The 27,362-nt window shown below is 34.6% G+C and overlaps 1 protein-coding gene across 2 annotated transcripts in view; it reads right to left on the bottom strand.

The window, feature by feature from the left end:
• Window positions 1-27,362, bottom strand: part of LOC149775790 (synergin gamma-like) — a 160,037-nt gene that overhangs the window by 112,673 nt on the left and 20,002 nt on the right. For both annotated transcript variants that reach the window (XM_089943378.1, XM_089943379.1), the window contains exons 4-6: window positions 21,614-21,702; window positions 10,051-10,238; window positions 8,547-8,765 (exon numbers count right to left, since the gene is read on the bottom strand). In XM_089943378.1, the coding sequence (XP_089799504.1) occupies window positions 8,547-8,765; window positions 10,051-10,238; window positions 21,614-21,702 (496 nt within the window). The remainder of the gene's footprint in view (window positions 1-8,546; window positions 8,766-10,050; window positions 10,239-21,613; window positions 21,703-27,362) is intronic.

The following is a 27,362-nucleotide window of genomic DNA, read 5'->3' as shown; positions in this document are numbered from 1 at the left end:
AGGTTGAAAAGATAAAGTTCATCCTGTGCCATATATAAACAACATGTGGCAACGTTGAAAGGTAAAACTGTGCATTTTTACTGACCTACAGAAACTCTTGTACAAAAACAATGTAATATTTACAGATTACATAGCTTGTCTCTACAAAGGTTTCCATAGTCTCCAGTGGCCAAAATGATTGGGACCTACAAACTATTGTCCATTGGAACAGGGCATAAAATACATAGAACACTAATAAACATTCCTTTTTGCGGTAAGAAAGCAGAGGTACCATAATGAATTGATGAAAGCCAAAGTTCTTTTCCTTTTTTCTTCTCAAAATAATTGGCAATAAAAATCAACTTCAGAAACTATCAATATTGTTCATCCTAGAAGCCACTGCAGATGTTATGCACTCAGCCCATTCTTATAAAAAAAGCATGTGTGACATCCTCATAGGCATAAGCCGGGATAAGGGACTTTTCAAGCCACACCCTATGAAGTTGCTGTTGTAGGGTTTAACACCATTTTTCAGCACATGACAGGCTATTTACAGCAGAAAGTGGAGGAAGAACCTGAGAAAACCTTGCAAAGAAACACCGACCCACTGCAAGTTATTTGCAAAATTTCTCACGTACCAACATTGGCTGAACCCAAGACTCGAACCCAAACAGGCAGAGTTGAGATGGCAGTGAAATGAAATAGTGAGCGCTTAAGACCACATGGCCATCCCCACCCCCAAATATAAATAAGTTAATAAGCGGATAAGAACAGGACCTATGCTGTTGAGTGCCTTGCCTGTTCTAATGACTACTCATTCACATGTTAATGACAGCAACATGTAACAGTATAAATATCTAGACATAAATATTAAAATTTTACAATTGAATAAAGATATGTATCCCAACTATCAACTCCACTGGATGCATGATAATATGAAGTGATTGTTTAGACGTGGAGAAACAATAGTATAATACAGACTGAAAAATGTTTTATTCTACTGAGATTTGAACCAGTGTCCACAAGTTACGGCACACTTATACACACACCCCTTGACCAAGTTTAGATCCTTAAACAAGGATGCCACAGAGTTGCTGATATAAATATTTATGCGTAGCAGACACACCCACATATCCACTCAGTAATTAATTATCATCTAAGTACACTGTCACTCCGCAGTCCTACCAGAGCAGAAAATGCTATCACTGGATAGTACAGGAGGATGAGTGACACTATGAAGTGAATTTGTAGACATGGAGAAAGAATATTATAATATAGGTTAGAAGATTTTACATTTGTACTCTACCTAGATTTGAAACTGGGTCTGCAAATTACGGCAACCATTACCTTGCCTGCACACACCCATAACCCCAAGACAAACAAACATCACCAAAAGTAATTCATTTTTATCCAAGTACACAGTCACCCCGGATTCCACACATGGGCACACAGAAACTACCAATTGTTTACAGATATTGTTGAATATTTTTTCATTTAAAAAAGTGGAGTTTTAGTCTAATTAAACATTTTTATGGTGTGCATACATAAAACAAATGTGTTTCGTTTATAACTATAATAATATCATACGTTTGTACAATATAGGTGGCCAGTGACCTTTAATACGAGATTTCCATTCTGATGTATGTATTACAATGGCATTATACTTTGTCTTTGACTTCATGTTTGTATTATCACATCTAAGTCAAGTTTATACCTCACCCACTTCTAAAAGTTGTCATTATTTCATGTTCTTTTTCAGCAGTTTAGTTTAGTTATTCCTCCTTTTGCATAATATTAAAAATATCAGTATATAACAAGCTTGTTACCTTTTCCAAAAAAAATTGGCAAGGCAAATCGATTCTAAATTTAGGCCTGATTAGCAAAGCCAGTGATGGCTGTTTCCATGGCAATGTCCTATTAGCTGCGATAGAATACTTGTGATGTAGAACCAACATTAAACAGAGGTCAAGTCAGCAGCATAGCTGAGTTCGACCAGTTTTATACTGAACCATCACATATGGATGAATCAAAAATATTTTATTTCAAATTTAGATATAAGATTCAAAGTTCTTTCATACCAATGTACCTGGAAGGAAACAAAAAACATCCTTCTCTCAGATCGTTCACAAATGACAAATTTTACATTCAGTACTCACTGAAAGATTTGCTAAAACTTAATATTTGTATTCTGTCTAAACTTGATGACGTTTATCATTATTACCAAATATTCAGTTTCTGACTCAGCATTATCCTGTAACAGACATGCATATTGACCTGTAATGTGTCAGAAAATTACATACAAATATGCCATTTGTAACGACATTTATATGTACGAAAATGTGTATAAGATTTAAAAATAAGTAAGACAATATTAAAAATGAAGTACAGAGTTATATAGCCGACATATTCTTCTCACTGACCCAATGGTTTACAACGATCATAATATGACCAGTTTTAGAAATTAAAGAGATGATTTTTAAAACAATATATTCGCTACTACAAAAAAAATGGCTGAACAAGAGCTTGGTTATTGTAACAAGAGTTGACAGTACTATAAAGAATATTAAATTTCAACCCAGTTGTTTAGGAGGTGACAGCATTGTAGACAGAGAGACTAATATCATCCCTGACAATGACATACATTCCAAGCAAAACGGATTTGATTTGTTTTGGCATTTTAAGGTACATCAGCACAAGTAATTTATATAAATACCAAATAACTGGAGTAGCATGCCTGCCCAAAGACGCACCACAGTAGTCAACCCATCACTAGTCCAACAAACAAATTACTGAGCCACTGACAGCCCCTGCTTCCATTGGTCACTTCTTACAACACAGGGTAAGGCTGATTAGGCCATCTCTACATCCGCTAGCCAACTGGGAGAAGCAAAAATTACTCCACTAAAGTAAACTTACATGTAACATGTTGGTAACTAACCTTTAGAATGTTTTGGGCATGAAATGTTACATTTTTGGAGCATAAAATCATCAATGTCCAAAATGCAAATTAATGAAGACTTGACAAAGAGTTCGCCTATGTTGGTAAGAATAAATACATCAGATTTTTTTAAAGTGACTTATTTCCATTTCAATCAAGTATTGATTGTTCTATAGTATTATTGGAGAACATGACCAATTAGGTTATACATGTCTTACACCATGGACTAGAAAGAAGCCATACCCTTTCCATAGGTAAAAAGCCACAAGAAACAGAAAGAAAATGCAATATCATTAAATTAGTAGTAACAGTAGTAATACTAACTTTGCTTGTTGTTGTAGGGTTTAATGCCATTTTTCAGCACACAACAGGCTATACATAGCAGCCAGTATTAATGGTGGAGGAAGAACCTGGGAAAACCCCAGAAAGAACCACCGATCCACGAAAAAGCAACTGACAAGCTTTCTCACATACCCACACTGGCTGAATCCGAGACTCGAACCCACACAGACAGAGGTGAGATGGCAGTGATCCGTAACGGAGAGCACGTTAGACCACTCGGCCACTCAGGGCCCCAAAAACTTTTCTTGTTCTGATGTTGAAGAGTGACTCAGATTTTGAGGTTGTATTTTAATCTGTAGGAACATGAAAGTGTTGAATACAATTATCACTGAGAATGATCTCATACCCTGTTCTAGAAAATACTAACAAATAGAGATAAAGCCCTAATTTGCAAAATGGCTTCTGATACTGTCAGCATCTACGTTATGTTTTTATCAACCAGTAAGTGCAAAATCAATTTCAATGGTCAACTTTAAGCTTCAATTATATGTTTTACCACAAAATACTCTTTTGCTACCTTTCACAAAAGATCATATGATGCTTAATTTTCTTTTGATTTCCATAATATATTTACTTGGTTTGGGAAATAAAATGTCTACGAATAAATTAATGGCATCATTATTAGTGTATCGACAAGTAAACCGTTCCAAGTATCCTTCATGAGTTTAAAGATTATTCTGAATATAAAACAACTTTTTTGTAGTTAATGCTTTGTTAGTTGCAATAATATGCTAACTAAATTTACAATAAACATGTCTCTACAGTACATCTTATTATTTTCTTTTCTTATTCTTTTATTTTCTTTAGTGCACATTTCCATATTTGCATGATAACTCCTTTTAAGATAATTACTCTATCCAGCTGTAACGGTTTCATATTCAACTAAGAGGTCTGTTTGTAAGCATATTTGGATGGGAAAACTTGCTATTCATTTGTGGAGATTAAACTTAGTTTTCAGGTGATATGAAATGACAAATCAAGTTAATCTTGAAAAAAACCCACCACAAAATTAATCAATGAGCCTCTACTAACTGTTTATAAAATGCATACAAGTTTTCCATGGTTTGTTTTTCTTGTCGATGAAAATGGTTCAAACTACTAATTGTGAAAATATACGAGCATAGAGTCTTATATCTGTCATAAAAGTTCCAAATCTCTTTTTTTTTTTAAAATAACGGGGCTTTATTAACCACGTTTGTTAGTCTAATGATAAAAAAGCAACCACATAGAAACAACAAACAAAAAACAAAAGCGTTATATGGATCTTATGTATATAAAGATATCTTCTTTGACCATGGTACACCACAGTCGAGAGTCTACACGATTTTTGAAAATTATTGTTGGCTTTCATTAAATAAATACTACAGACAGTGTAAAATTGTTCATTAAATTCTAAAGTCAAAGTTAACAAACAAGTCTTCATACATACTAACTAATGTGAAACAATTAAATCAAACTGAATCATAATACAAAGAAAATCAGTTTCAGATTTCATGAATTATATGATGGTTTATGATTGTTCATGTCATATATAAATTGTTCTTGATATTATCAATTTATGCACACTTACAATATAGCAATACATGTTTTGATACATGAGCATATTAACAATCCCAGTGCTGTGCTTCCATCTAAACACATCTATGAACAGTATGGAGTCACCAGCCTACCACATTGTTGTATGAAATAACAATTAAAGACTGATGCCTTAATTAGAGACGGGATAATCATAATGTGATCAGCCTTTTATTCTGGAAACAGAGATCTTTCTGAGATGAAAAAAAAAAACCACAAGTATGTCTGAGTGCACCAACCCTCATAGTCTGAACAGTTCATGTACAGCTGTATAATGTTTCTATTCATTTTCATTCTGCAAGATAGTTTCCATGTTGTGGTCAATAGTTATGTGTCCTTAGTCTGCAGGGATTATACAGAATATTTGTGTAAATGTGCACATCTTCACTTACGTTGCTAAATTTCATATTGGTTAGAAATGATCATACAGTTCCCTTATTGAAACATCACCATTTGCTATTAATTTATTGCCAGAAACTGTATTTCATTTCACTCTAAGATTGCCAGAACAAATGTCCTTGGTACGCAGTTCCATATTCGAGTCATTGATATCCACCAAATACAAGAATGTGTGTGTGTGTGTGTATATATATATATATATATATATATATATATATATATATATATATATACCAAAAGATGTTCTGTTGTATAGGAAGGGCTGCATTTGGAGGTAGCAAAGAAAGTTATCCTAACGTAATGTGATCAGGCAATATATTTGATAGAGAAACCAAAATAGCTGAAAATAAACTCACAATCATTAAAATCATTAATTTAATGATGTTATGCTCTAAAGTTTGTTAGATATGACTGTTCTGTAATGTTTTTACTGTACCCACAACCCAGTAATGTTCACTGTATCAATCTGTGCAAGGAATGAGTTAATGAAAATAAAAATCTCTTCATTTCTGGAAGAAACTGTCATTAATGTGACATAATACACATTAGATAACTATAATCAAATTTTTAAAAAAGCACTATCCTAAAATTATTGTACAGTTTTTGGAACATAATTTTTTTTTGCAATGTAGTAATGAAGCTATTAATCACAGTGGCACAGAAAGGAGAAAAAAATCCATGCAAATAATCAGCTTTTGACTAGAATTTGATCACCATAGCAGTAACAAGCTCAGCCAATAAGAAACAAGATTACATCAATGTATAGATCTTGATTCTTTTCAAACCCATCAAACATCTTGATAATTTACAAAGTTTAATCAAAATTATATCAAATATACACACTCTAGAATGGTAACAAATAAATCTCCGTATCAGATGCAAAATTACCTTTATAAATATACACAAGTCTAATTCAAAGTAAAAAAAAAGATCATCCACCATCTTAAGGATAGTAAAATATTTATTAAATCTGATTAAAACTGGGGACATCAATACATTAAAATATGAATAAAACTGGGGACATCAATACATTTATTAAATCTGATTAAAACTGGGGACATCAATATGTTTTCTTAGAAAAGAAACTCACTGAATCATGTGCAAGATCAGCTCTTTTCATACTGTACAGCTTGCTCATAAAAAAGCATATTATATCCCAGGATGACACAAGCCTATTAACCGAGTGTGATAATAAAAATATGATCAAAAACAGAGTTACTACAGTGTTGACAAGCTTAACCAATCAGATGCAAAATTACCTCATTAATAAGCATGGATCTTGCTCATATGTGTAGTCATCCAAGATCGTAATGATGTAAGCCTAGTGACCAAGTTTGATCAACTGGATGAAAACTACAGTCTCAAAAATGGTAAAAGAAACTCCACCAACCACACACATGATCATGTCATGAATATGTGCTGATCACATACATTATTGAACTTGCATTAGATAAAAAAAAAGTATGGCTTGAAATGTGGTAACCAGTACAATGAATCAGATGCAAGATCACCTCATTAATATGCATGGATGTTGATAATTACTAAACTTATTCAAGACCAAGCAGATTTAGATACATTTCTAAGTTTCACCAAAATTGGATCAGAATTATGGCTTCTAGTGTCTTAAAAGCTCAACCAGGAAAATTGTCAGAGATCTTGATGATATAAGCACACATTGCAAGATTGATTGAAAACAAGCCTCAAATATGGTCTCCAGAATGGCAACCAATCAGATACAAGATTACCTCATTAACATGCATAGATCTCATTCATCACTGAACTCATATGAAATTTTGCTGATATAAATTTGTATTCCAAGCTGGACTGAAATCAAATTGAAAATATGGACTCAAAAGTGGTAAAAAGCAATATTTGACAGGTGTATGTTGTTGTTGTAGGGTTTAATGCCATTTTCAGCACACGATAGGCTATACATGGCGGCCAGTATTAATGGTGGAGGAAGAACCCGGGAAAACCACGGAAAGAACCACCGATCCACGAGAAGCTACTGGCAAGCTTTCTCACATACCCACATTAGCCGAATCCGAGACTCGAACCCACGCAGACAGAGGTGAGATGGCAGTGATCCGTAACGGAGAGCACTTTAGACCACTCGGCCACTCAGGGCCCCGACAGGTGTATGAAGCATAATACAAACTGGACGCATAGCCATACCATAAGCTAACTTGGTGAGCTAAAAATTTACCATACTATCAATAAGAAAGAAAATCCTGCATTGAAAAGTCAGAATTCATTAGCAGGAAAACTAAACAATGAAATGCACAATAAATTAAAAAGTAAACAAGAAATGTATAGACAATGTTAATGCACTAACATGCACTAGGATTTTTCATCCAGGTCAAGAAATAATATTAAAATTAAAATTACAGGAAAGTCATCTAATAACAGTAAAATTTAAGGTCATTGTCACATTATTTGATTATATCCCATGGTAATGTCATCAGTATGAGTTTGGGTCAAATCTAACAAGTAAAATTGTTGCTCTCTATATCACCTTTTCCTAAATGTAATATACAATCTTCCTTTATAAACTAAAGATTACACTAACCCCCAAAAGTTGGGTGTTGTAATGTCCGTATGACCCAAACTGGAAGTGGACAAACTTGTGTGCATTACTGAAACTGAAATAAATATTCTACACTACAGTTATACATCAAGCTTTGACATATAAGAAACACTATTAACATTATTCTATTATTCAGTCAGATCTAGTTACCAATGCAATGTTTAATTTACATCAACTTCATATCTTCAATTTCGTTTACCAGTATCTCACCATAGCTAAACACCTTGATCTGATCAAAGCAGTTATGAAACTAGAACTCAAGAAACATATAATTTAATGGGACATATTGGATATTGGTCATTGTCCACTGTGTAGATAACTGTCATAACAAAATGGGCATAATACTGGTGGTGATGTACCAGGGAGGCAAATAAGCACATGTTAAAGCCACAATGTCTACTATATGAAACCTGTTGAAAAAATAATACCATAATTTGTCTGCATTAGACAGGTGTCTTCTGTATAAACAACATTTAAAGAAGTATTATCTTTGGGAATTTATGAAAGTGTCCACAATAAACAGGTATATAGAGGTATCAACTAAGGCAGGTTACACTGTATGTTAAGGGTCATAACTTAAGAAAATCTTGGTTAACCTCAATCTTCTGCAAAGTTAAATTTCTAACCATTTTCCTATTCTATGCACAAAACAAGGTTAGAAATTGAGATTACTGTTGAATTAGTAAATGTTTCTATGCTGTGACTTTACAAATATCACTGTGCTACCTTTCTTTTCTTGTTGTGGTGGAGTGTTACTGGGTGATCGCTGGGAGATTTGCTGGACACCACTATTACTGGCTGAGGTCATATTCCCAGTGGCAACATTTGTCAATGAACTGGTTACCATGGTAATGTTTGACTGATGGCCACTCCCACTCTGGCTGCCTTGCACAGATTCAGAAGCAGCCCCATTTGGACCTCCCATAAAGTCCCCAAAACCATCCTCTGTAATCAATGAATCATTAGCTGACAAATGAATGGGATTTTATTAACATATTGAAAAATTATAAAATAAATAGATCTCAAAGTGAAGAAAAAGAACTTACATGGGAAATAATCCAGCAAAAATAATATTTTTAAAGTCAAAAAGAAAACAGTACAATAATAAGATGCCAAAAGATGTACAGAACCAATGCAAAGAAAATTAAATTCGGCTCAATCTCCTCGTGTCAATCAAAAAATATTTTGTATCTTCAAGGCTAAAAATGTCAAAATAATCTGTTTTGGTAAGGACCTATTATTTTAAGAAATTCATGCACTTCATTCAATTATGTATGACTTTAAAAATATAAAAAAAGTTACAAATAAACTTGCCATCTAACAAAGAGTTAAATATCACCTTTAACACATTAACCCCTGGAGGATTTTGTTGTTTTTGCCTGAAATTTGAGTAGGAAACAAATTTTGAAAGCTATTTCTGAATTCATCCAAGGACATCAACTTCCAAGTAATTTTTCAATAACCTAATGCCTATATGTGTTAGAAACATTGTTTTTCTTGGCTATTTGGCTCGCGCATGAGCAGAAGGGTAGAAGTTGGAGTTCTTTTTTTGTGTGTCTTTTTTGTGTGCTTAAAGGACCCATTATTTTCGTATCGAGACCCCTCTTTATTCCAAACGCCCATCTTATCCTATTTTTTGAAAAGGTCTGCTTGCAGTTCATACCGGTCTGCCTAAGATCAGAGACCAAAAAGTCCAAAATCTGGACACAAAATCAGATTCTGACCTCAGGCAAATTTTGGGAAGAAAAAAATCAGGTTAAAAAAAATATAAGGTTTTCCCCTCTGTATTCTGTAGTGCAACTAGAACTTCCCGATTATTTGGTATCATTGTAGAGCTACATCTGTCTACCTTTCTATAATACCTACCACCCACTTTAGTGTACCATGCATGACCTTGACACTGCAGTAGACTACTACCTCCTGCCACGTTAACTCGTCGCCAGGGGTTAATGTGTTAACTGTCACAAAGAGTTAAAGATCATAAAATCTTCACCAAACAGCATCTGTTGTCAAACAAGTCAAGTTACCATCCAACAAAAACTGAATTAAATCAGTGAATGCTTGAAATGGTTAAGGTCCTCAATTATATCACACACTGTTTATTTCCAGTCAGTAGTATTAATTCATCTGTGAAATGTATTCATGCAAGTAACATTTGAAAACAATCTTATAACGTTTCATCTATCCCGCTATCTGCAAGATGTGAATCACAACCAGCAGCACAAATTACCTTCCTTTGGATTTGGTTTATCACTCTTGCCAAACATAGACTCTATCAGGACATCAGCATTAAGTCCCCTTGATGCTGCTTTCGTGAACTCTTGTTTACGCCGCTGCAGTTGCTGTTTCCGTTCTAGCTCTTTTCTCTCCTCCTCTGCAGACATGGTCGCATTACCTTTCGTTCTAGCTTTTGGAACCCTGCAGATATAACAAAATACAAATTGCTTTTGTTACAACTTAATGGTCTCAAACTAAGTAACAGAAAAGAGCAAAACCAACAAGTTTTGAAAAATTAAACAAATAATTTATTTCTCTAGAATACAAAATGAAAAAAGTTCTATTACAAGTCTAAATGTATAAAGTCCCAACTGAATTCCAGTGTATTCCAATTAAATTCCAATTAAATTCCAATACTGAATGTGTTGTCGTGCCTGTACTCTCTAATGTGCTAATGTGCCAGTGGCCTTAAGTGTGATGATGTACCAATAATCTTTTGAAGCATCACAATCAAAGGTGTCAAAATATTAGGAAAACTCATCTGGGTACCCGATCAAAGGGAAATTATATTAAATGTGAGCCTGAACTGCTTTGTTGTAAGTTCATATATGTCACCCCGACCCCCGAAGTATATGCATAATTATTAATAATATGAGTTGTAAAAAAAAGTGCAATATAAGCATAAAAGAGTAATCTATATATCACATGCCATAATTACAGAAAACTGTATGAAAAACATACATTTACTTCAGCTACTTACCTGGATCTGCACTTAGTTAAAATTCTTTCCACAAAATGGCTAAATCCATGTGGATTAGTACAAGAATACAGACACAATACAAAATTATAAATTATTTATACACAACATTAACTTTAACTAGTCTAAATTACATGTTTAACTTTCGCTGAAAGGTTGTTAAGACCAAATTCTGAATACTGCATTACATCACTATAGAATTCATCTTTCAAAATTTGTAAAGCATTTTTGATTTATCTTTTTCCTGATGCAACAGGTTATTCAGTTTAACAAAATCCCTCTCCTCTAACATTTTTTAGTCATATAACATCCACGAGTCACATTGATAAAGCCTGTTTCACTTAATAGTTGGTACCATGTTTTTTGCAAAATAGACTGTCTGCTACATAAATATGTATCAAACTATAATGAATCTGTGACACATGGTTTTAGTTTCAAGAAACCCATCTGTGTTTTGGAAACATGTCATAGACAGTTACTATAAACAGAAGATAAGGAAACTGTTTGATGTATATAGCCAAATGGTCACACATGACAAAAATATATGATCAGTAGACAGAGGTCTATGATGGATCAATGTCACATGCCACGAACCTCAAACTGTACTCCTTATTCTGTGTCTCACTTGCTCCTGAGATCACCAGTTTTAAACTTTGATCTGAACTTGGAAACATGTTGGGGGGTTATATGAACTAAATGGGTACAATATTAATTTCAATTTAAAAATGGATACCCTACTAATTACAGTACTCTGGTAATTATGAACAAACAAGTACCTGTTAACACCTTTAATCACAATATATAATCCAAAAATGTCCATGTCTGAATTCTCTGTAGTTCCAAATTAATGTTTCTGTCCCAGAATATGATTCATGAGCACTTTGTATTTCCAGTGAATAATATTTTGAATAAATAAATCCACCCAAATTAAAAAAGTGAACACAACAATAAGACTGATTCTGTTTCAAGATGTTAAGACATAAATGAGTAAATTTTTATATAACAAGATTATAAACCCCTCTTCCTGACCTAGGTCACAATTACCATTTTCTGAAAATATGCTGTCACTTAACCCTTAACCTCATAGAGCATAGTGACAAAGTGCAATGTGCTATAAATATAACACCTCTTACCCAGTTGACAGCATATGCACAGGCCTGCCTGTGAACTGTTAAGCAATGTAGTGTATGTTACGTTTAACAGCAGTTTTAACCATTTTACATTTTTGGTACACACCTATTATATGTGGAAAAATTTAAGGGTAAAGTCCAATTGTTATAGCTGTATAATTATTTTTCATGGAAGAATTTTTTTGTGTGCTTTAAAATCGAGAAAGAACTTGTTCACCGTCATGTCAGTGAGGCAGCGTGACCAACCGTAGCTGCCATTTTCCATACTCGAAATTTACATGTTTTTCATCTGCGTCTACATAACTAAGTCATCTGAATTTGATAATCAATAAAAACTAATTGCTGCCTACATAAATATCAGAGCCTTTACCTAAGTTACTGAATCTTTCATAGTTGTGATTCTAATCATGAAAACTTCGTAAGTACTGAAAGAAATCCTGCCTGTGAACTGTTAAGCAATGCAGTGTATGTTACGTTTAACAGCAATTTTAATCATTTTACATTTTTGGTACACATCTATTATATGTGGAAAAATTTAAGAGTAAAGTCCGAATGTTATAGCTGTGTAATTATTTTTCACAGAGGAATTTTTTTATGTGCTTTAAAATCGAGAGAGAACTTGTTCACCGTCATGTCATTGAGGCTGTGTGACCAACCGTAGCTGCCATTTCCGATACTCAAAATTTATAAGGTTTTCGTGTGTGTCTACATCACTAAGTCATCTGAATTTGATAATTTATAAAAACTAATTGCTGCCAACATCAATATCAGAGCCTCTACCTAAGTTATTGAATCTTTCATGGTTGTGATTCTAATCGTGAAAACTTTGTATGTACTGAATGAAATCCGCAACCACCACTTTGGAGAGTGGATATTATGACCCAGTTACTTTAAATAGTAGATATCGACCAGTGCATAAATAGCGATCACGTGATCTGACGTAATTGTCATTTGCAGAAATGAATGTAGTATCTAATAGGGTTTTTTTCCCTGAAGGTGGTGCTACGAAAACCAGCTCAAAATGGCTGATGTTTACAGCTGGCGTCAAAAGGCGCTTCCATGCGAATCTTGTAGAGGCATCAAAAGGCGCTTCTATGCGAATGGAGTAGAGGTGTCCAAAGACGCTTGCATGAGGTAAAGGGTTAATGCAAACGTCCATTGTAGACATTTCTTGGGTCAGAATCAAGACTATAAACGTGTTTGCATTAATAATGATCTGAATATTTAATCCACAATTATAAAGCAAATTTTAGCTATGTATTACATTGTTTACAAAATAAATGTCCCTGCCAAGGTACACAATGAACTTGATTTTGGAGAATGTAAAGTACAAAATACAAATGTATATAACATATAATCATTAAGAAAAAGCCAACAAATAATACAAATTAAATATACATAACACTTTATAATGAAAAGTTTCTTTTAACAAATGGCACATTAAGGCTACTGGTTTGATAGCAAGTTTCTGGATCCAAAGATGTGATGCATGAAATGATGGATGGTGGCTTTTATTAGAGTATGATACAAACAATAACCAAAACTACCATGATATGAGAAAGAGACACAAATTGCTCACTTGTCCTAACTGCCAGGCAAGCTAAAACTGGAGAAACAATGAAAGACCGTCTCCATGGTAATGTTTCTAAAAAATTCCTAAATACTGTCATAAGTATTAAAGGTGTGAAATGCTTGACATGGTCCTTAAGATGGACATCCTCATAATTAATGGGGAAAAGAGTGCCAAGATTGGAAATAAGGACCATGAAGCATAGCACAGAACTTGTGGCTCTTATGCAAACCTAACATCAAACCAAAGAAAGCTAATTTTTCCAGTAAATTACAAGAATACTTACCCAATCACATCAATGTTAGGGATATAAGCCTGCTCCTTCCCAAATCCAGCAAAATTAAAAAGGCAAATATTTATCTTTTTTTGTCTGTGGTGGCAGGGGATACTTCCATAAATTGGCCCCTGATAATCTTTTTAACTTAAGACTATGATGTGACTTTTTCAGATAGTTTTGTTTAAATTTACGATATGGACATATTTGTGAACTTGGCGTTCCAGACTTGTGTTGTTCTTGAAATTGATGTCAGGCATGTACACCTACCATTGTTACTTTGCAGTATGTTGACAATGAGATACTAATAGTCGGCTAGGAAGTAGAGCTAGTCAACCATAGCAGTAGACGTGGATTCAAAGCAAGTAGAATATCTCAAAAACGGCTCAGATGGCAACTGTTTTCAATTGCATTAGGCTGTTTAGCACATAATTTTTGTCATAATCACCTAGAGTTGGGGCTTATCTTTAAACTGTGAGCAGCACTTGGTGCAAAAATGATTTTCTGATGTGAAAAATGCAAGTATAAATTTGGTGCATGAACATCTTTTGCTATGAACTGCCAGACATAGCAGATTATTTGAATAATATTCTTATGCTTCGTTTTAATATAGCTATCCAAAATTATGCACTTTTTTTACCTCACTTGTGTATATATTTTGTATGATGTTTTTATAGTTTTTATAATAGGCAGGTGAAGGCAGCATGAAATTTTTGCATAAAAACTCTCTTGCACCCTATAGCACATAAACAAAGGGCAATAACTCTTGTCCATTACCTCCCATGCTGCCACCAGGTGGCAAATGCTTTTAAGTTGAGCAAAATACAGTGTGACCCCAGTATAGCGCACTCCATTATAATGCGAATTCGAATTAACACGGTCGTGGCATGGCTCCCGAAATTTTATATACATGCATTTTTCTCACAGAACAGATCGCGCATGAATAATACAAGACAATCTTGGAGTGGCTCCTTAAATTTTATATGCATTTTTCTAGTACATGAAAAAAGTTTCGTCTTCTTAAAAGTATGAAAAATAAAGTGTAAAATGTTTATTCCATGATTGCGTAGGGCTTCACCAATGTTGTAAACTGCGATTTTATTTTCCTAATTGACAGCAAAATATAACATCTGGCAATTTTTTTATATTGGCAACATTGTTGGCTGTTTAAACTTGTATATACAACCATTGCTTTGAAGTGGAGAAATTCAGGGGCCCCATTAAAGGAAGTCGCAAACCTGATACAAAATGCACTGAAATTTATCTATTGTTACATAAACAATTTCTTTGTCCATATTGACAAGCCTTCTTAACAGCACATTGTTATATCATAATCTGCTTATGTTGACATTGAGCATGAGTACTGTATGCTGTGAGATATTCAATTTCTTTTGTTGTTGACATTTCTGGTAGCAGAGATCAACCGGACAAGGCATCATCTTGTAATCTATATTTCGCCAGATTTTCAGCTGCTCACTAGTAATTAACATATTTACATAGACTGACATTTGTGTGTGGATGGTATGTGAAATTTCTCTTCTTTCCACTCAGAATTAAATCCTTCAGAATACCCACATGTTCTGTACTAATCCTTGTCATCAGACCAGAACACCTGCGTCTCTATCATCCGTTGACCCTTTGTTTAACTGAGTGGAAGGCAGCATCACTCCTCAACCACAAATGTAAAAAAAAATCTTTTTGTTGGTTTATTCAATAGGCAGGGAGGAACTGTAACTATGATCAACCAAACGATGGCCAATTCCTTTTTTAAAAATGTACCCAGATAAAATAGTTTGCTGAAATTTCTAAGAAAACATTACCTTTGAAGTATTAACTGTTATGAAAATGTACTAAGCAAATGGAAACAAATCAGTCTCAATAATGCAATACATATATTGGATGTTGCCACCACAATAAGAAACAGGCATTTGTTTGGTTCTCTAAAGCTGGCCTTTAGTGGAGACTTCAATAGCGCATGCTTATTTCATCAAGGAAAGCTGACTACAATCTTCAATGAAAACAAAGATCTTTTCTTCAAAGAAGTCAGTACCAAACTTAAATAAAAGAAATGGAATCTGCTGGATTTTTGCATTTTACAACATGAGTGGAACACGTTTACTGTGCTGTGAAAATTTCCTTTTTGCATGGAAAAATTTTGTGCTTATGAATGTTACCAACCGTGGCTTAAAATGCCAACTTTTACCGACTTGGGAAGTACTGAAAAGTAAATGTGCTTCATCATTCGTTACATGATTGTGCTATTTTTACCAACTGAATTCAAGCCTATGTGACCTGTGACAAAATTATTGAATATTTTAAATCTGTGTGGATTTTTCCAATGGAATTACTTGTATTGTGGATTCAATGTAAGTGATGAGATTTGCGGGTGAATATGTGGTGTTGATACTCTATTCATGCTTTACATAAGACATGTATATAAAAACAGTATGCACGTATATGTACCAATCCATGGTTCTCTATATGAAGTAAAATATTATATATGCCTTTATCTGTTTTCACTACAGGTGTATTTCACATTTAATATGCAACGATTTAAGATGATAACTGTGCCAATGAAGCACGTATTTTACCAGCTGCATTTATTACCGACCCCCCCCCCCTCGGGGTACATGCATCATTTTCTTCAGCTAACTGACCTGGTTGCTTATAAAATGGTTCGGTCTATAACACGGTCAGGTTCTATGGCTCCAAACTACCATGTTATAGCGGGGTCACACTGTACCAACATGGATGCTCACATAAAAAGGTGGTTGGGAGAGTTTTTAACTAATGTGACTGTGTAAGTATTCTTGAAGAAATATAACTTAATGGAAAAATTTGTTTTCTGCATCAAATATGTTCCCTCATCACATTAATGTCAGGAGTATAGGTAATAGAAGGAGAGAATGCTGAGCATCCTGTATTTACATCAGATATCATTTTTCTGGGAATAAAAAAATCTGGATTCCCTATGAGAACAAACACCTACTCTCCTAACTTGAAATCAACATAGTATGTGGTCACATGATCTAGTTAAGATGCTGATTATTTAATTCTTTCTACAAACAAGACTTCACTGGCAAACAGTGAAGCTACAAGGCTTTGTTGCCTTTAGGGGTGAAACAATACACTTGTGCTGTGTATTGAGTCAACTCACAATTGTAGCCTACGATACGATACATATTGATACACGTATGAACTTGTGATGGTCTTTCCATCTTTGGAAGGTAGGTGGTGCCCTTTCATGTAGATATTCTGGTCCTATTTCCAGCATGCAGATGACAGACATATGGTTATTATACATTCTCACTGATGAGAAGATAATCAAGATACTTTTAAACAGACTACCTGTTGGTTGCAGTGAGCTTTATTCAATGTTTGAGGCCATTTATTGGTGGCTCCATTTAAATCCTTTTGTTTTGTCCACCATGAATGATTTGAAAACATCTTATTACCAATTCCATGTCTCAGTTACTTCTGGAAGACATTACAATCTTATCTTCAAAACACAAGAAATAAAGCAATTTCCTTGTGCAAAGAAAAGCTCATCTAGAACAAATCCGGGCATTGGAATAAGGTTAAATACCAACAAAATCTATCACATTTTACTTCCTGCAGATGCAAAAGACTTCTGCAGCCAAAGGTACTTGTATTTGTTAGTGCAGAAGGTAAACTACTGACTACATCCAGTCCTATTCTAAATTTTTTTAAAATTTCATAAACTTTAACAGTTTGGAATCTGCCCCATCACTCATTCTTTGCTAATTTCATTCATTCCATCAGTGCATTCATTCACTGGTTAAATATCTCTGCATAAAAACGAGAAATTACACATTTATTTCCCCATGTACAATATAAGGAGAGATGATGACAAGATTTTATCTAAAGGGAGACAACCCCTTTATCACAGATAAAGGCGGGGGAGGAAGAAACAGTCATAGGTCAATATTTATCTAAACTTCAATATATGTCTCTCTTACCTCCTGCTCCACTTTCTTAGAGCTCTCCTGGAATCAACATCTTTGACAGATGTTACCTCTAGCTGTATAAACATTAATCTGTTAATTATTTTTGAGTATACTCTGATCCTTTTCTTTCTATTAATATTGTTATGTGCTTCTTTCTGAAGGGGTATATACACAGCCAGCTTCGTCAACTTGAATATGTTGGAAAACTGATTTTTGTGACTGTTATGTTTTCCAGAGCTCACCGATATTATCATTTGGATTCATCTGCTCCAAAAGAGAATTTATCACTAACATAAACTTTCTTTGTTGAATATGAAGTTTACTGACTGCTATGCCAAATTTCTCATCTGTTCCATACTGCTGCATTTAGTCCATCAATGCTTATACAGAAAGAGGTATTAAAATAAATATCTTTACTTATTAATTTCATTTTTTACCCTTATTTTATAAAATTTATCTTAACCCTGATATGGATACATGTATATTTTGTGTAGCATATGATTCGCAGGGCAAAATTTATGAATTAAAAAAATAAAGAAAACTGCATCACACTTTTAAATTGTCTGTATTTTAATTAGACTCAGTATTCTGCCCTTTCTACATTTAATTTTGAAAACCCACTGAGAAGGTGATGCTGTCTATTTTTTATCTATCCTGCACGTACATCTGACTTGTATTTAACACCATTTTGGGCTCAAAATCACTCACTGGTATCTCCATTCATGCTTTCCCAGCTCCAAAAATCTAATATACTTCATAACTTTAAAAATTTCTGTCAACATCATTATCATCAAGTATTTGCTGAACTAAATCATAAAGAACCATGCTGGGAATCAGACATTTTGGGTTTTCTAGGTAGCCCGTACTTTAAACACACTTTTGTAAAACTTTCTTCATGAATGGTTCAAACTATGCCATAATGCTTAGACCTAGGCACATTGTGCTAATCAAATTTAGTTTCACAATCATTCACGTCATGCTTAAAGAACCCAGATGTGGTATCTGAAAAACAGATGACATGACAATAATGGTTAAATAAAAAAGGAAAATTCAACAAACACATTTCCACATGTGGGACTGTCAATGAATTTGCTGGAGTTCTAGCATTTCACTGTTTTCCAAGTGTGCAAATTCATACAAATTTTGTAGGATTCACACAAGGCACACCCTGACAGCATCTCCGCTTAAGTACTTGACATATCTAAAGACTCTTCCGCGAAATCTCTCAGTTGCTCTGCCAATTCTTCCCATTTGTCATGCAGAGAATAAGCTACATTGATTTCTGATTGGTAGCTATTGTTTAACCTGGACCAGAAAAGCAATAACCACAAATGAGTATTCAATGTAACATATTTCATCGTGCAATACACTGGTAGCATAGCTTTAAAATCGAACAAATGAGTCAAGATACAATTCAAAAGTAGAAATAATGCATGAAAGTGGTTATTAAATGATGAGTAAAGGAACACGTTTGGAATGTATAGTATATGCTGAACATAGTTCTGGGTTAAGATAATTAGTATGGAATGGAGGAGGGGCAGATTATGACCCATGTCAAATAGTCTTTTTCGTCTTTACTAATAAACAGTGTCTGTAACTGCAAATGCTGTTTCAGATGGATTATAACTTTACAGAATAAAAAGGCAACTAATAATAATGCTGAAAACTAAACTAACATGCATATGGTAAGTATTGTTTTGTGTCGATTCTCTGTCTCTTGTATCGATATGTGTATCATTTCAGCAAAAGTATCGATGCATCGATAAATCGATGAATTGTTTCACCCCTAGTTGCCTTTAACTTGTTCTGGTGGTCATCTGGACTGCTACCACAGAAGCCAACAGGTTCATAGTTTGTCTCTGCAAAGCTAAATCTTTGAGATAAGTCTGACTTTGCATGCCAGCCAATAGCTTTTGTTATGACTTGGATTGAAACATTACAGTTAATTATGAGGCTGACTGTGATCACTCTAATTTCATGAACTGAAATCCTCATGAGGTGACTGATCCTTTGAGAACTTCAGAGTACCTAAAGAATATAACCTGTGTAGATCCTACTTCCTGGCCTTCACCAGAGGAAAGAGTCAATTCCATGTGCAACAACTTGCCTCTGTGTGCTTCAAGTTGTGTTTGAGAGCATGGACTGGGTCTTGCAATGCCACTGTTCTCATCTGATTGCCTACTGACTGCAAGCTACTGGTATTTTTGGCTACAAAGCCTAGCAGTGTCCCAAGAACCACCGAACCATCTAATCAACTTAAAATATTTTGGGTCAACCAAGAGAACATTTAACTCACTCTCTTGACAAGATGGAACAATAGCTATCAGGAAACATGAATTGTATGATAGCAGCTTCAGTAAGGTTAAGGCTAAAAGCATGAATTTATCTGAAATGAGCCATGTTAAAAACCAGGACAGATTTCATTCTGGAAACAGGGTGAGGGATTTTTTTCGATCTAAACCAAAACTGGTTAGCAAATCATCTGCCATGATGCTTGAATGTGTCAGATATCACAGATTTTGGGTCCAGAACTGGAAAAAAAGATGGGCAAATGGTGATTCCACCACAAAGATCTATATCAGATGCCCTAAAGGTGTACAAGTTGAATGACAGCCTAATCGACAGAGGGACTTTTCCATATGATTGACTTGACCCTTTCTGGACAGATTATGGGCCGCAATATTGAGTCTGACAGGAATGTACCTGATTTGTACCTTGATGTGGAGTTGGCAGCACCAATTAACTGCCAAACTAGAGTCAGGTGATTTGGTGCCCCCTTGTTTAAGGAGGTAGGTCACCAAAACAGAGTTGTCTACCATAATTAGGATTGTTTTTGTGACAAAATGGTAAGTCCAAAATTCAAACGCACTGATTATAGCCTTCATTTTATGAAGGCTGATGTCTAGATGCAGTTACCCATGTCAGAACATGCCATTGATCATACTGAAGCCTGGCAGCTGGGTACATCTGCACATAATGTCACTCCTGATTGGGGCTTCTCCAGAGGAATTCCTCTCATGAGCCAACTGTGTGAGAAAACAATAGGCAATGTACCCTATAAAATGAATCACAACATGCATCACTGATGTTGTACCATATGGTCTAAATTGACAATGTCAGAGCACATGACAATTTCAAAACAATTGTGGAATAAAATTCAAAAATAATGTTACCATTGGCAGTGTACCACCTGCAGAGGAATGACTAAAACTTCAATATCCATGCAAATTCCTGGAAGGATGGCTAAAAGTCCACATTGATATGAACATGGATTTATGGAAATTTCTTAGATGATGCTGACTGCATGAAAGCAAAGCTTAAAAACTACCAACATCTGGTGGCCGAGAGATAAGATAATGGGCAGGAAGTTATTGCTCTCTGTCTATATGCTATGGACAGAAAACATAACTCTGCTAAAGATGGGTAACCTCCGATTCTGCTTAAACTAGAAAATCATGTCTAATATGCCATTCCAGAAAGCTCTACTGGACAGGCTGAATTTCTCAGCAGTAAAACCCTAATCAGTTGATTTGTTGTTGTTGTTGTTATTGTAGGGTTTAATTCAATTTTTCATCACATGATAGGCTATATATGGCAGCCAGTATTAATGGTGGAGGAAGAAACCATTTTAACTAACAAAAATGGGTGCATATGCCTGCTACAGCTGTCTCAGATGAATTCTAACTATAAAGAATAACAAGAAAACAAGTTAAATGACTAATATAATTTCTGACAACTGCTAAAGATTAAAAATAATTTGCATATGGTAAGTATCGTTTTGTATCGATTTTCCACCGCTTGGATAGATATGTGTATTGTTACTGCAAAAGTATCAATGCATAAACTTCTACCATGCACAAATAGGGAATTGCAGTACCTGACTTTGGCCTGATAGTTCTCAGCTAGCTGCTGGGTGTATGGAGGTGGGGCTCCCATTGGGGGGGGCATCATTCCAACTGGCTGGACCTGCACAGAAAATATTCATACCAATATTAAACAACAGAACAATATTTGGACTCTCTTTTCAAGAACATATTCTTATCTGTTTCCTAACTAAATACTTGAACATTTCATCAAAACACAACTTTACAAAGTACTAGAAGATGATATTTAGAAATGCATGTAGGTATGCATAATTTTTAAAATTTCTAAAAACACTTTTAAAGCACTGAGGCAATAAAAAATACACTTATACAAGGTGACTGTCAGAATTTTCCCATTAACACCAAATATTGACCAAGAAAAAGAAAAAGACGTCTGATTTTTGGATGCACCCATAAAAGAGTAACACTATGGAATTTTCTGTTATGAATCTTATCATCATTAAGCTTTAATAATAATAATAATAATAATATTAATGTCAACTAATATTTAGAAGCCCTAGGCGCTTTACAATACTGAAATGTAAAAACACATACAACAACAAGATTCCACATTATCAAGTCTTTAAGTCTATTTCTGTAGTCAAAATAGGTGAGTTTTAAGAGAATTCTTGAGTGAATAATATGTCATTACCCATTAATAAAATAAGTGATTTGTTTAAAAATAATTCCCTTTCTTTACTTTTCTTCAAACTTATAAATATTTAATTAACAGGATGTCAATAAACCTTGAAATTTCCCAACACTAAATTTGTTGTTTTAGAATGAACTGCTGTATGAAAATAGTATTGCCTCTGGCAATTTTGTTAATTGCTAGTCCCAACATAGTACATATGCCGTAAAAACTATCTAATGAAGTCCCTGGGTATTCCATAACACTGCTCATTGCATAAGTATGATACAGTTAATTTATTCTGGACTATGACTTGTACTTTCTTGCAAAATTCTGCCCATCATAGCCACACCATACATATTCCAACAGAGTTAAAAATTAAAAAACACAAGTCATGAATTGAATGTTGAATCAGTATTAGCGTAACAATAATCTTAACCAAAATGACTTAATTATACCTCAAGAAAACCAACAGCAGATTAAATACAAGTCAAGAAAAGTGAGGTACTACTGTAATTTATATAACTTTTGTACCCTTTAAATTTTCATACGCTATGCCATAAAAAGCATAACTATTTTTGTACATAAATTTTTCATACAAAAACTATGTGTCTGATTGGAAAAGTGATATATTCAAGAATTAAAAGATAAATGCAAAGTTGCATCAAAAATGAAAGAAGCAAAGATAATGCTCATTGAAAATGAACTTTATATTTCACTTATTTAATACTTGACACTTTAACTGTGTGAACTGCTTCTAATACCTATGTGTAAAACCAGTCATTTTCAACATGATGCATATTTAACTGAGGTTACCATAGGAACATAGACCTTTTGTATATTTCCAATAACTTTCAAATAATATATACGTCTATTTTATTTTGGGCCAAATCTGAATAAAGCATTGACAAATATTTACAGGTACAGCATATACTCCCTTATAAGTCAGGTCAGAGTACAAATGGCATAGACCCAGATCTGCCATCGCATAGTGCACTGGCAGATCTAGGTCTAAGCAGTCTGTTAGGACTAATCAGTAGAATAAACAATATATTCCCCGATTCATCAGGGCATTATGTTACAGCATATCAGTGTCTATGCTGTTTTAAGTTGGACATATAACTGAATACCAGTATATACATTATTCCATGAGGTAAATCCTAAAGCAAATCACAATGAAATAGTATTATCATAACACAAACAACACTTTTTTCACAACAGAGTGCAAGCCATATCTTCAAGATTAAAAACTGTTGTGCTGATTCTATAAAAATAAACAGGAAAATACATGACTTACATTATTAATTCAGTTACATATATTTAATTTATACTGTGTACTTCACCTTTGTCTGTGATTAAGCGTAGATATTTTGCCTTCCTGGCTACTGTTATGTTTTGGTTATCTGATTTTTTGTGATGATTCTAAGAAATAAACAAGATGTTTAATTTATGTTCAAGGGCTGACCTTGTTTATGAATTAGTGAATTTTTCCAGTAGAAATGATCAGTTTTCCAGAACATACCTGAGTGTCATACATGATTTGACAGTTTGTATATAAATACAGGTTTTGTTTAAAAAAGTCTTTATTCATGCTTAGTATAAGTATTCGTAAATCTATGATCAGAGTTTATAGTGTTCATTGGAGTTACAAAGTGCTCATTGACTTTTTGGACTAAAACATTACTTTGGGATTATTGAGGACTCATTTAATGACATTATGGATTATTTCATTGTTGTACATCAAGATATTCGAGACGTTTGGAATTCATTCAGAACATTCTATACTTTTGGACTTGTCATAGGAAATTTAAGATTTTTTGGAATTTAATTCACAGTAATGAAAGCAACTTTTGAATTTTCACTTTGTTTTCTAGGGAAATATATGTAAATAGTTTGTTTAATTTTACTTAAATTGTTGGTTTAACTTCCTTTCTGTTACATATTTTAAGACCGAGATTTGTAGCACTTATTAGTCAGGTCCTACTGTAAACAACATAAACCTAGATATGCTGTCTATGTTGTCTGTTTCTATGGATTAGTCCTAACAAACTGCATAGATGCAGATATGCAAGCGCATTATGCAATGAAAAATCTGGACCTATGCCATTTACAATTTGATCTGACTTACAAGTGACTACATATGGTAAATAACATCCTGGACGATTTCTTATCTACATTCTGATTCACTGGTGACTTTTGCATATAAATATGAAAAGCATTTGTGAATTCAAGGTGACATCTATTTACATCCATGATTGCAAGATTTCCAGTATAAATAACACAGGTGCCCTACAAATTAAACCAGTTCTCTACTGACAGCCCCAATCATATTCCCCTCCTTTTCCAGACTAAACTTTTGGCCAGTGTCAACTGACTATCAATCATAGTATTTACATTGAATTTGCTTTTTGGCACATATACTTATAGGTTACTGCATTTGTATGGGAAAATATGAACAAGTTTTTCATATGGATATACTGCACGACCTTGGGAGAGCAATTTATCCATCCAACAAAACGAGTTCATATTTTCCCATACAAATGCAGTAACCTTTCTATTATATGCTTATTTTCTTATTCTACCTAAGGCTTAATTATATCCCCCCAAAATACACTACAACAAAACAAGTAACTGAATTTATGCCATATTCCAAACTAAATACACAAGCGCAGATTCATCAGTACACAACAAAAATGTTATTAATGTGCACATCACTCTGCCTAGATAAATTTGAACTTAGTCACGCGCTCGACATAACTTCAAAAGAAATGGTGTTTTGGTCGACTTAAAATTGAAATTTAGATTGACATTGTTGAATGAATGCACATTGCAACTACTTTTCCATTTAGTCTGGAATGAATAGATTTTGGTATTTTTGTCAATTCTGCTAAATTTTGTGATAATGACTGGATTTATCTGTGTTAATTCTACATGAAATACATATGATTTCAGCAGTGGGGAGCAGCGTGTTGACATATGCAAGTGTGTTTCTGTTCTGTGATTGAATGTTTGAAATCATAATGTGGTAAAAATATGAAATCTTTCAATTGCAATTATAAAAAATACGCTATGGAATATAACGATGATTTCATTTTGAGTGCAGTAAGGAGGATGTAATTGCAATTGGAATATAGTTGAAATTACAGTACAATTTCGAAATGTGTAATCATGCTTGAGAACACATGATATTGCTCATGGAATTCGGATTTGCAGAACTAAGAAAGTACATTCTGAGGAAATTCAGGATGTAAAACTGCAAGCATATTTTTTTGCCATTATTAACAGCTAAATTAGACATTTTGTGCCTTGTCACTTTCATGTTATTTGTAGGGACCCAGACCTGTCTAGCCTAAATCCAAAACATTGTATCAAAAAAGTTAATGCGGAATGTGGCAAAGCAGCTGGTATGTGGCAGTCCACAAAACATCTGCTTTAGTTCATTCAGAAACAAATTTAATCAACCAAAACATAAAGTGTGTGTATGATTTGGATTTTTAATGTTGCTTTAACAAGTTTTCGGTCATAACACTACGATGTCTGCAGTGTGTCAGTTTATAGTGATGTCTAGCACTGGGGCATCATGCCACAGACATGTAGCATAATGTCCCACCCAGTCACATTATCCTGACACCAGGCCGACCAGTCCTAACACTAACCTCTTAATGCTGAGCTCCAAGCGAGGCAGCTGTAAGTACCATTTTTGTAAGTCTTTGGTATGACTCATTTGGGGATCAAATCCACGTCCTCCCATATCCGAGACAGATGCTCTAACCACTAGGCCACCGGAGCAGTCCAAAACATGATGAAAGAGGATGCCATTGTAAGAAAGACTGACCCATCTTGTCAAAACTGCTAGTAATTGGGAACTGACGACATAGCACGTATTTCACTAATTCTGCCTGCTGTCACTAAGGCCATGAGGAAGAAGGACTTGTAGGAAAGGTGCACCAGAGATGCCCATGCAATTTATTCAAAAGGGTTCGTGTTCAGCCCGGTTAATACCCAAGATAGGTTCCCCTTGAGGCAGAGGGTTAACATTAGGTTGTGTATACTCAAAGTTGCAAGGAGATTGGATACGTCCTTGTTTTGTCCGATATCTTTGTGCCCATGATGATAAAATGTATCTGCTATCATCGAGCTATATTCTTTCACTGTACTTGGGACTAATTTTCTCTCTCTGAACAGCCAGAGGATGAAATTAGCCATCTGCTGTATCAATGTCTGGAGAGGTAAGATATGTTTGATGTACACCACTGGGTGCAAAGTGCCATTTGCCTTCATATGCTTTGGACTGGAGGGCCATCGTGCCTAAACGACTCTTTCCAGTACTGGTTATGTGAATTGTTTGTGCCTGAATTGTCTGCATGGTAACTGATGCCAGATTGATGAGGTCATCGATCCACAACTTCTCCCATCAGAGAGCGATGTAATGAAGCCACTGGCTGATTCCCTTGTTTGCTGTATCATTTGGAATCAGAGGTATTGGTGGCTAGTGTACGAGTTAAGGTTGCTTGAATCGAACAATAGGGCTTCCACTCCCAAGCTGTTGGGGACAGGACGGGAGAAAGAAAGGACGGGGTTTTGCATCCCGAGAGGTCTTGGAAATGCTTAATCATGCATATTTGGATACCAATATTTCATCTGGGATGCAGAAAATCACTTAGGCAGGAGTCCTCCGTATGCATGCAATAGGTGGGTGGCAAAAATTCAAAGACTTGCCAGTCCTGCTTCATCCACCTGCTTAGTTCTTCAGAGCATAAAGGCATGCATGAACCAAACTATGAAGACATGGGCTACATTTGCACACAACTAAGTGTTTGATCAACGTGATATAAAGTTATGCAGACAAACATGACTCAAGGATCACCTATATAAACATGCATGTGCAGGAGGTGACTGAATGAACCATGTATAGAGTGCCAAACTGTACTTGTCCAACTAGAACAGTATAAATACAGAATATACCAGTATATACATTACACATAAAACAACCTTCACAAAGAATTGAATAAAGGCACAGTTATCAAGATATACCTGGTAGGTGCGACAAAATCCATTATGAGACAATACTTGCAGGAAAAATGGTGCCCGGACACTATTAAAGCCTTGGATAAAAAAAAAGCTAATATGTA

The sequence above is a fragment of the Sinohyriopsis cumingii genome, chromosome 19 (assembly GCF_028554795.1).
Source record: "Sinohyriopsis cumingii isolate HCF-2022 chromosome 19, ASM2855479v2, whole genome shotgun sequence".
In the NCBI taxonomy this organism is placed as follows: Eukaryota; Metazoa; Mollusca; class Bivalvia; order Unionida; family Unionidae; genus Sinohyriopsis; species Sinohyriopsis cumingii.
Note: the sequence above shows the minus strand (reverse complement) of the source record. Positions and strands in the feature narration are given on the sequence as shown.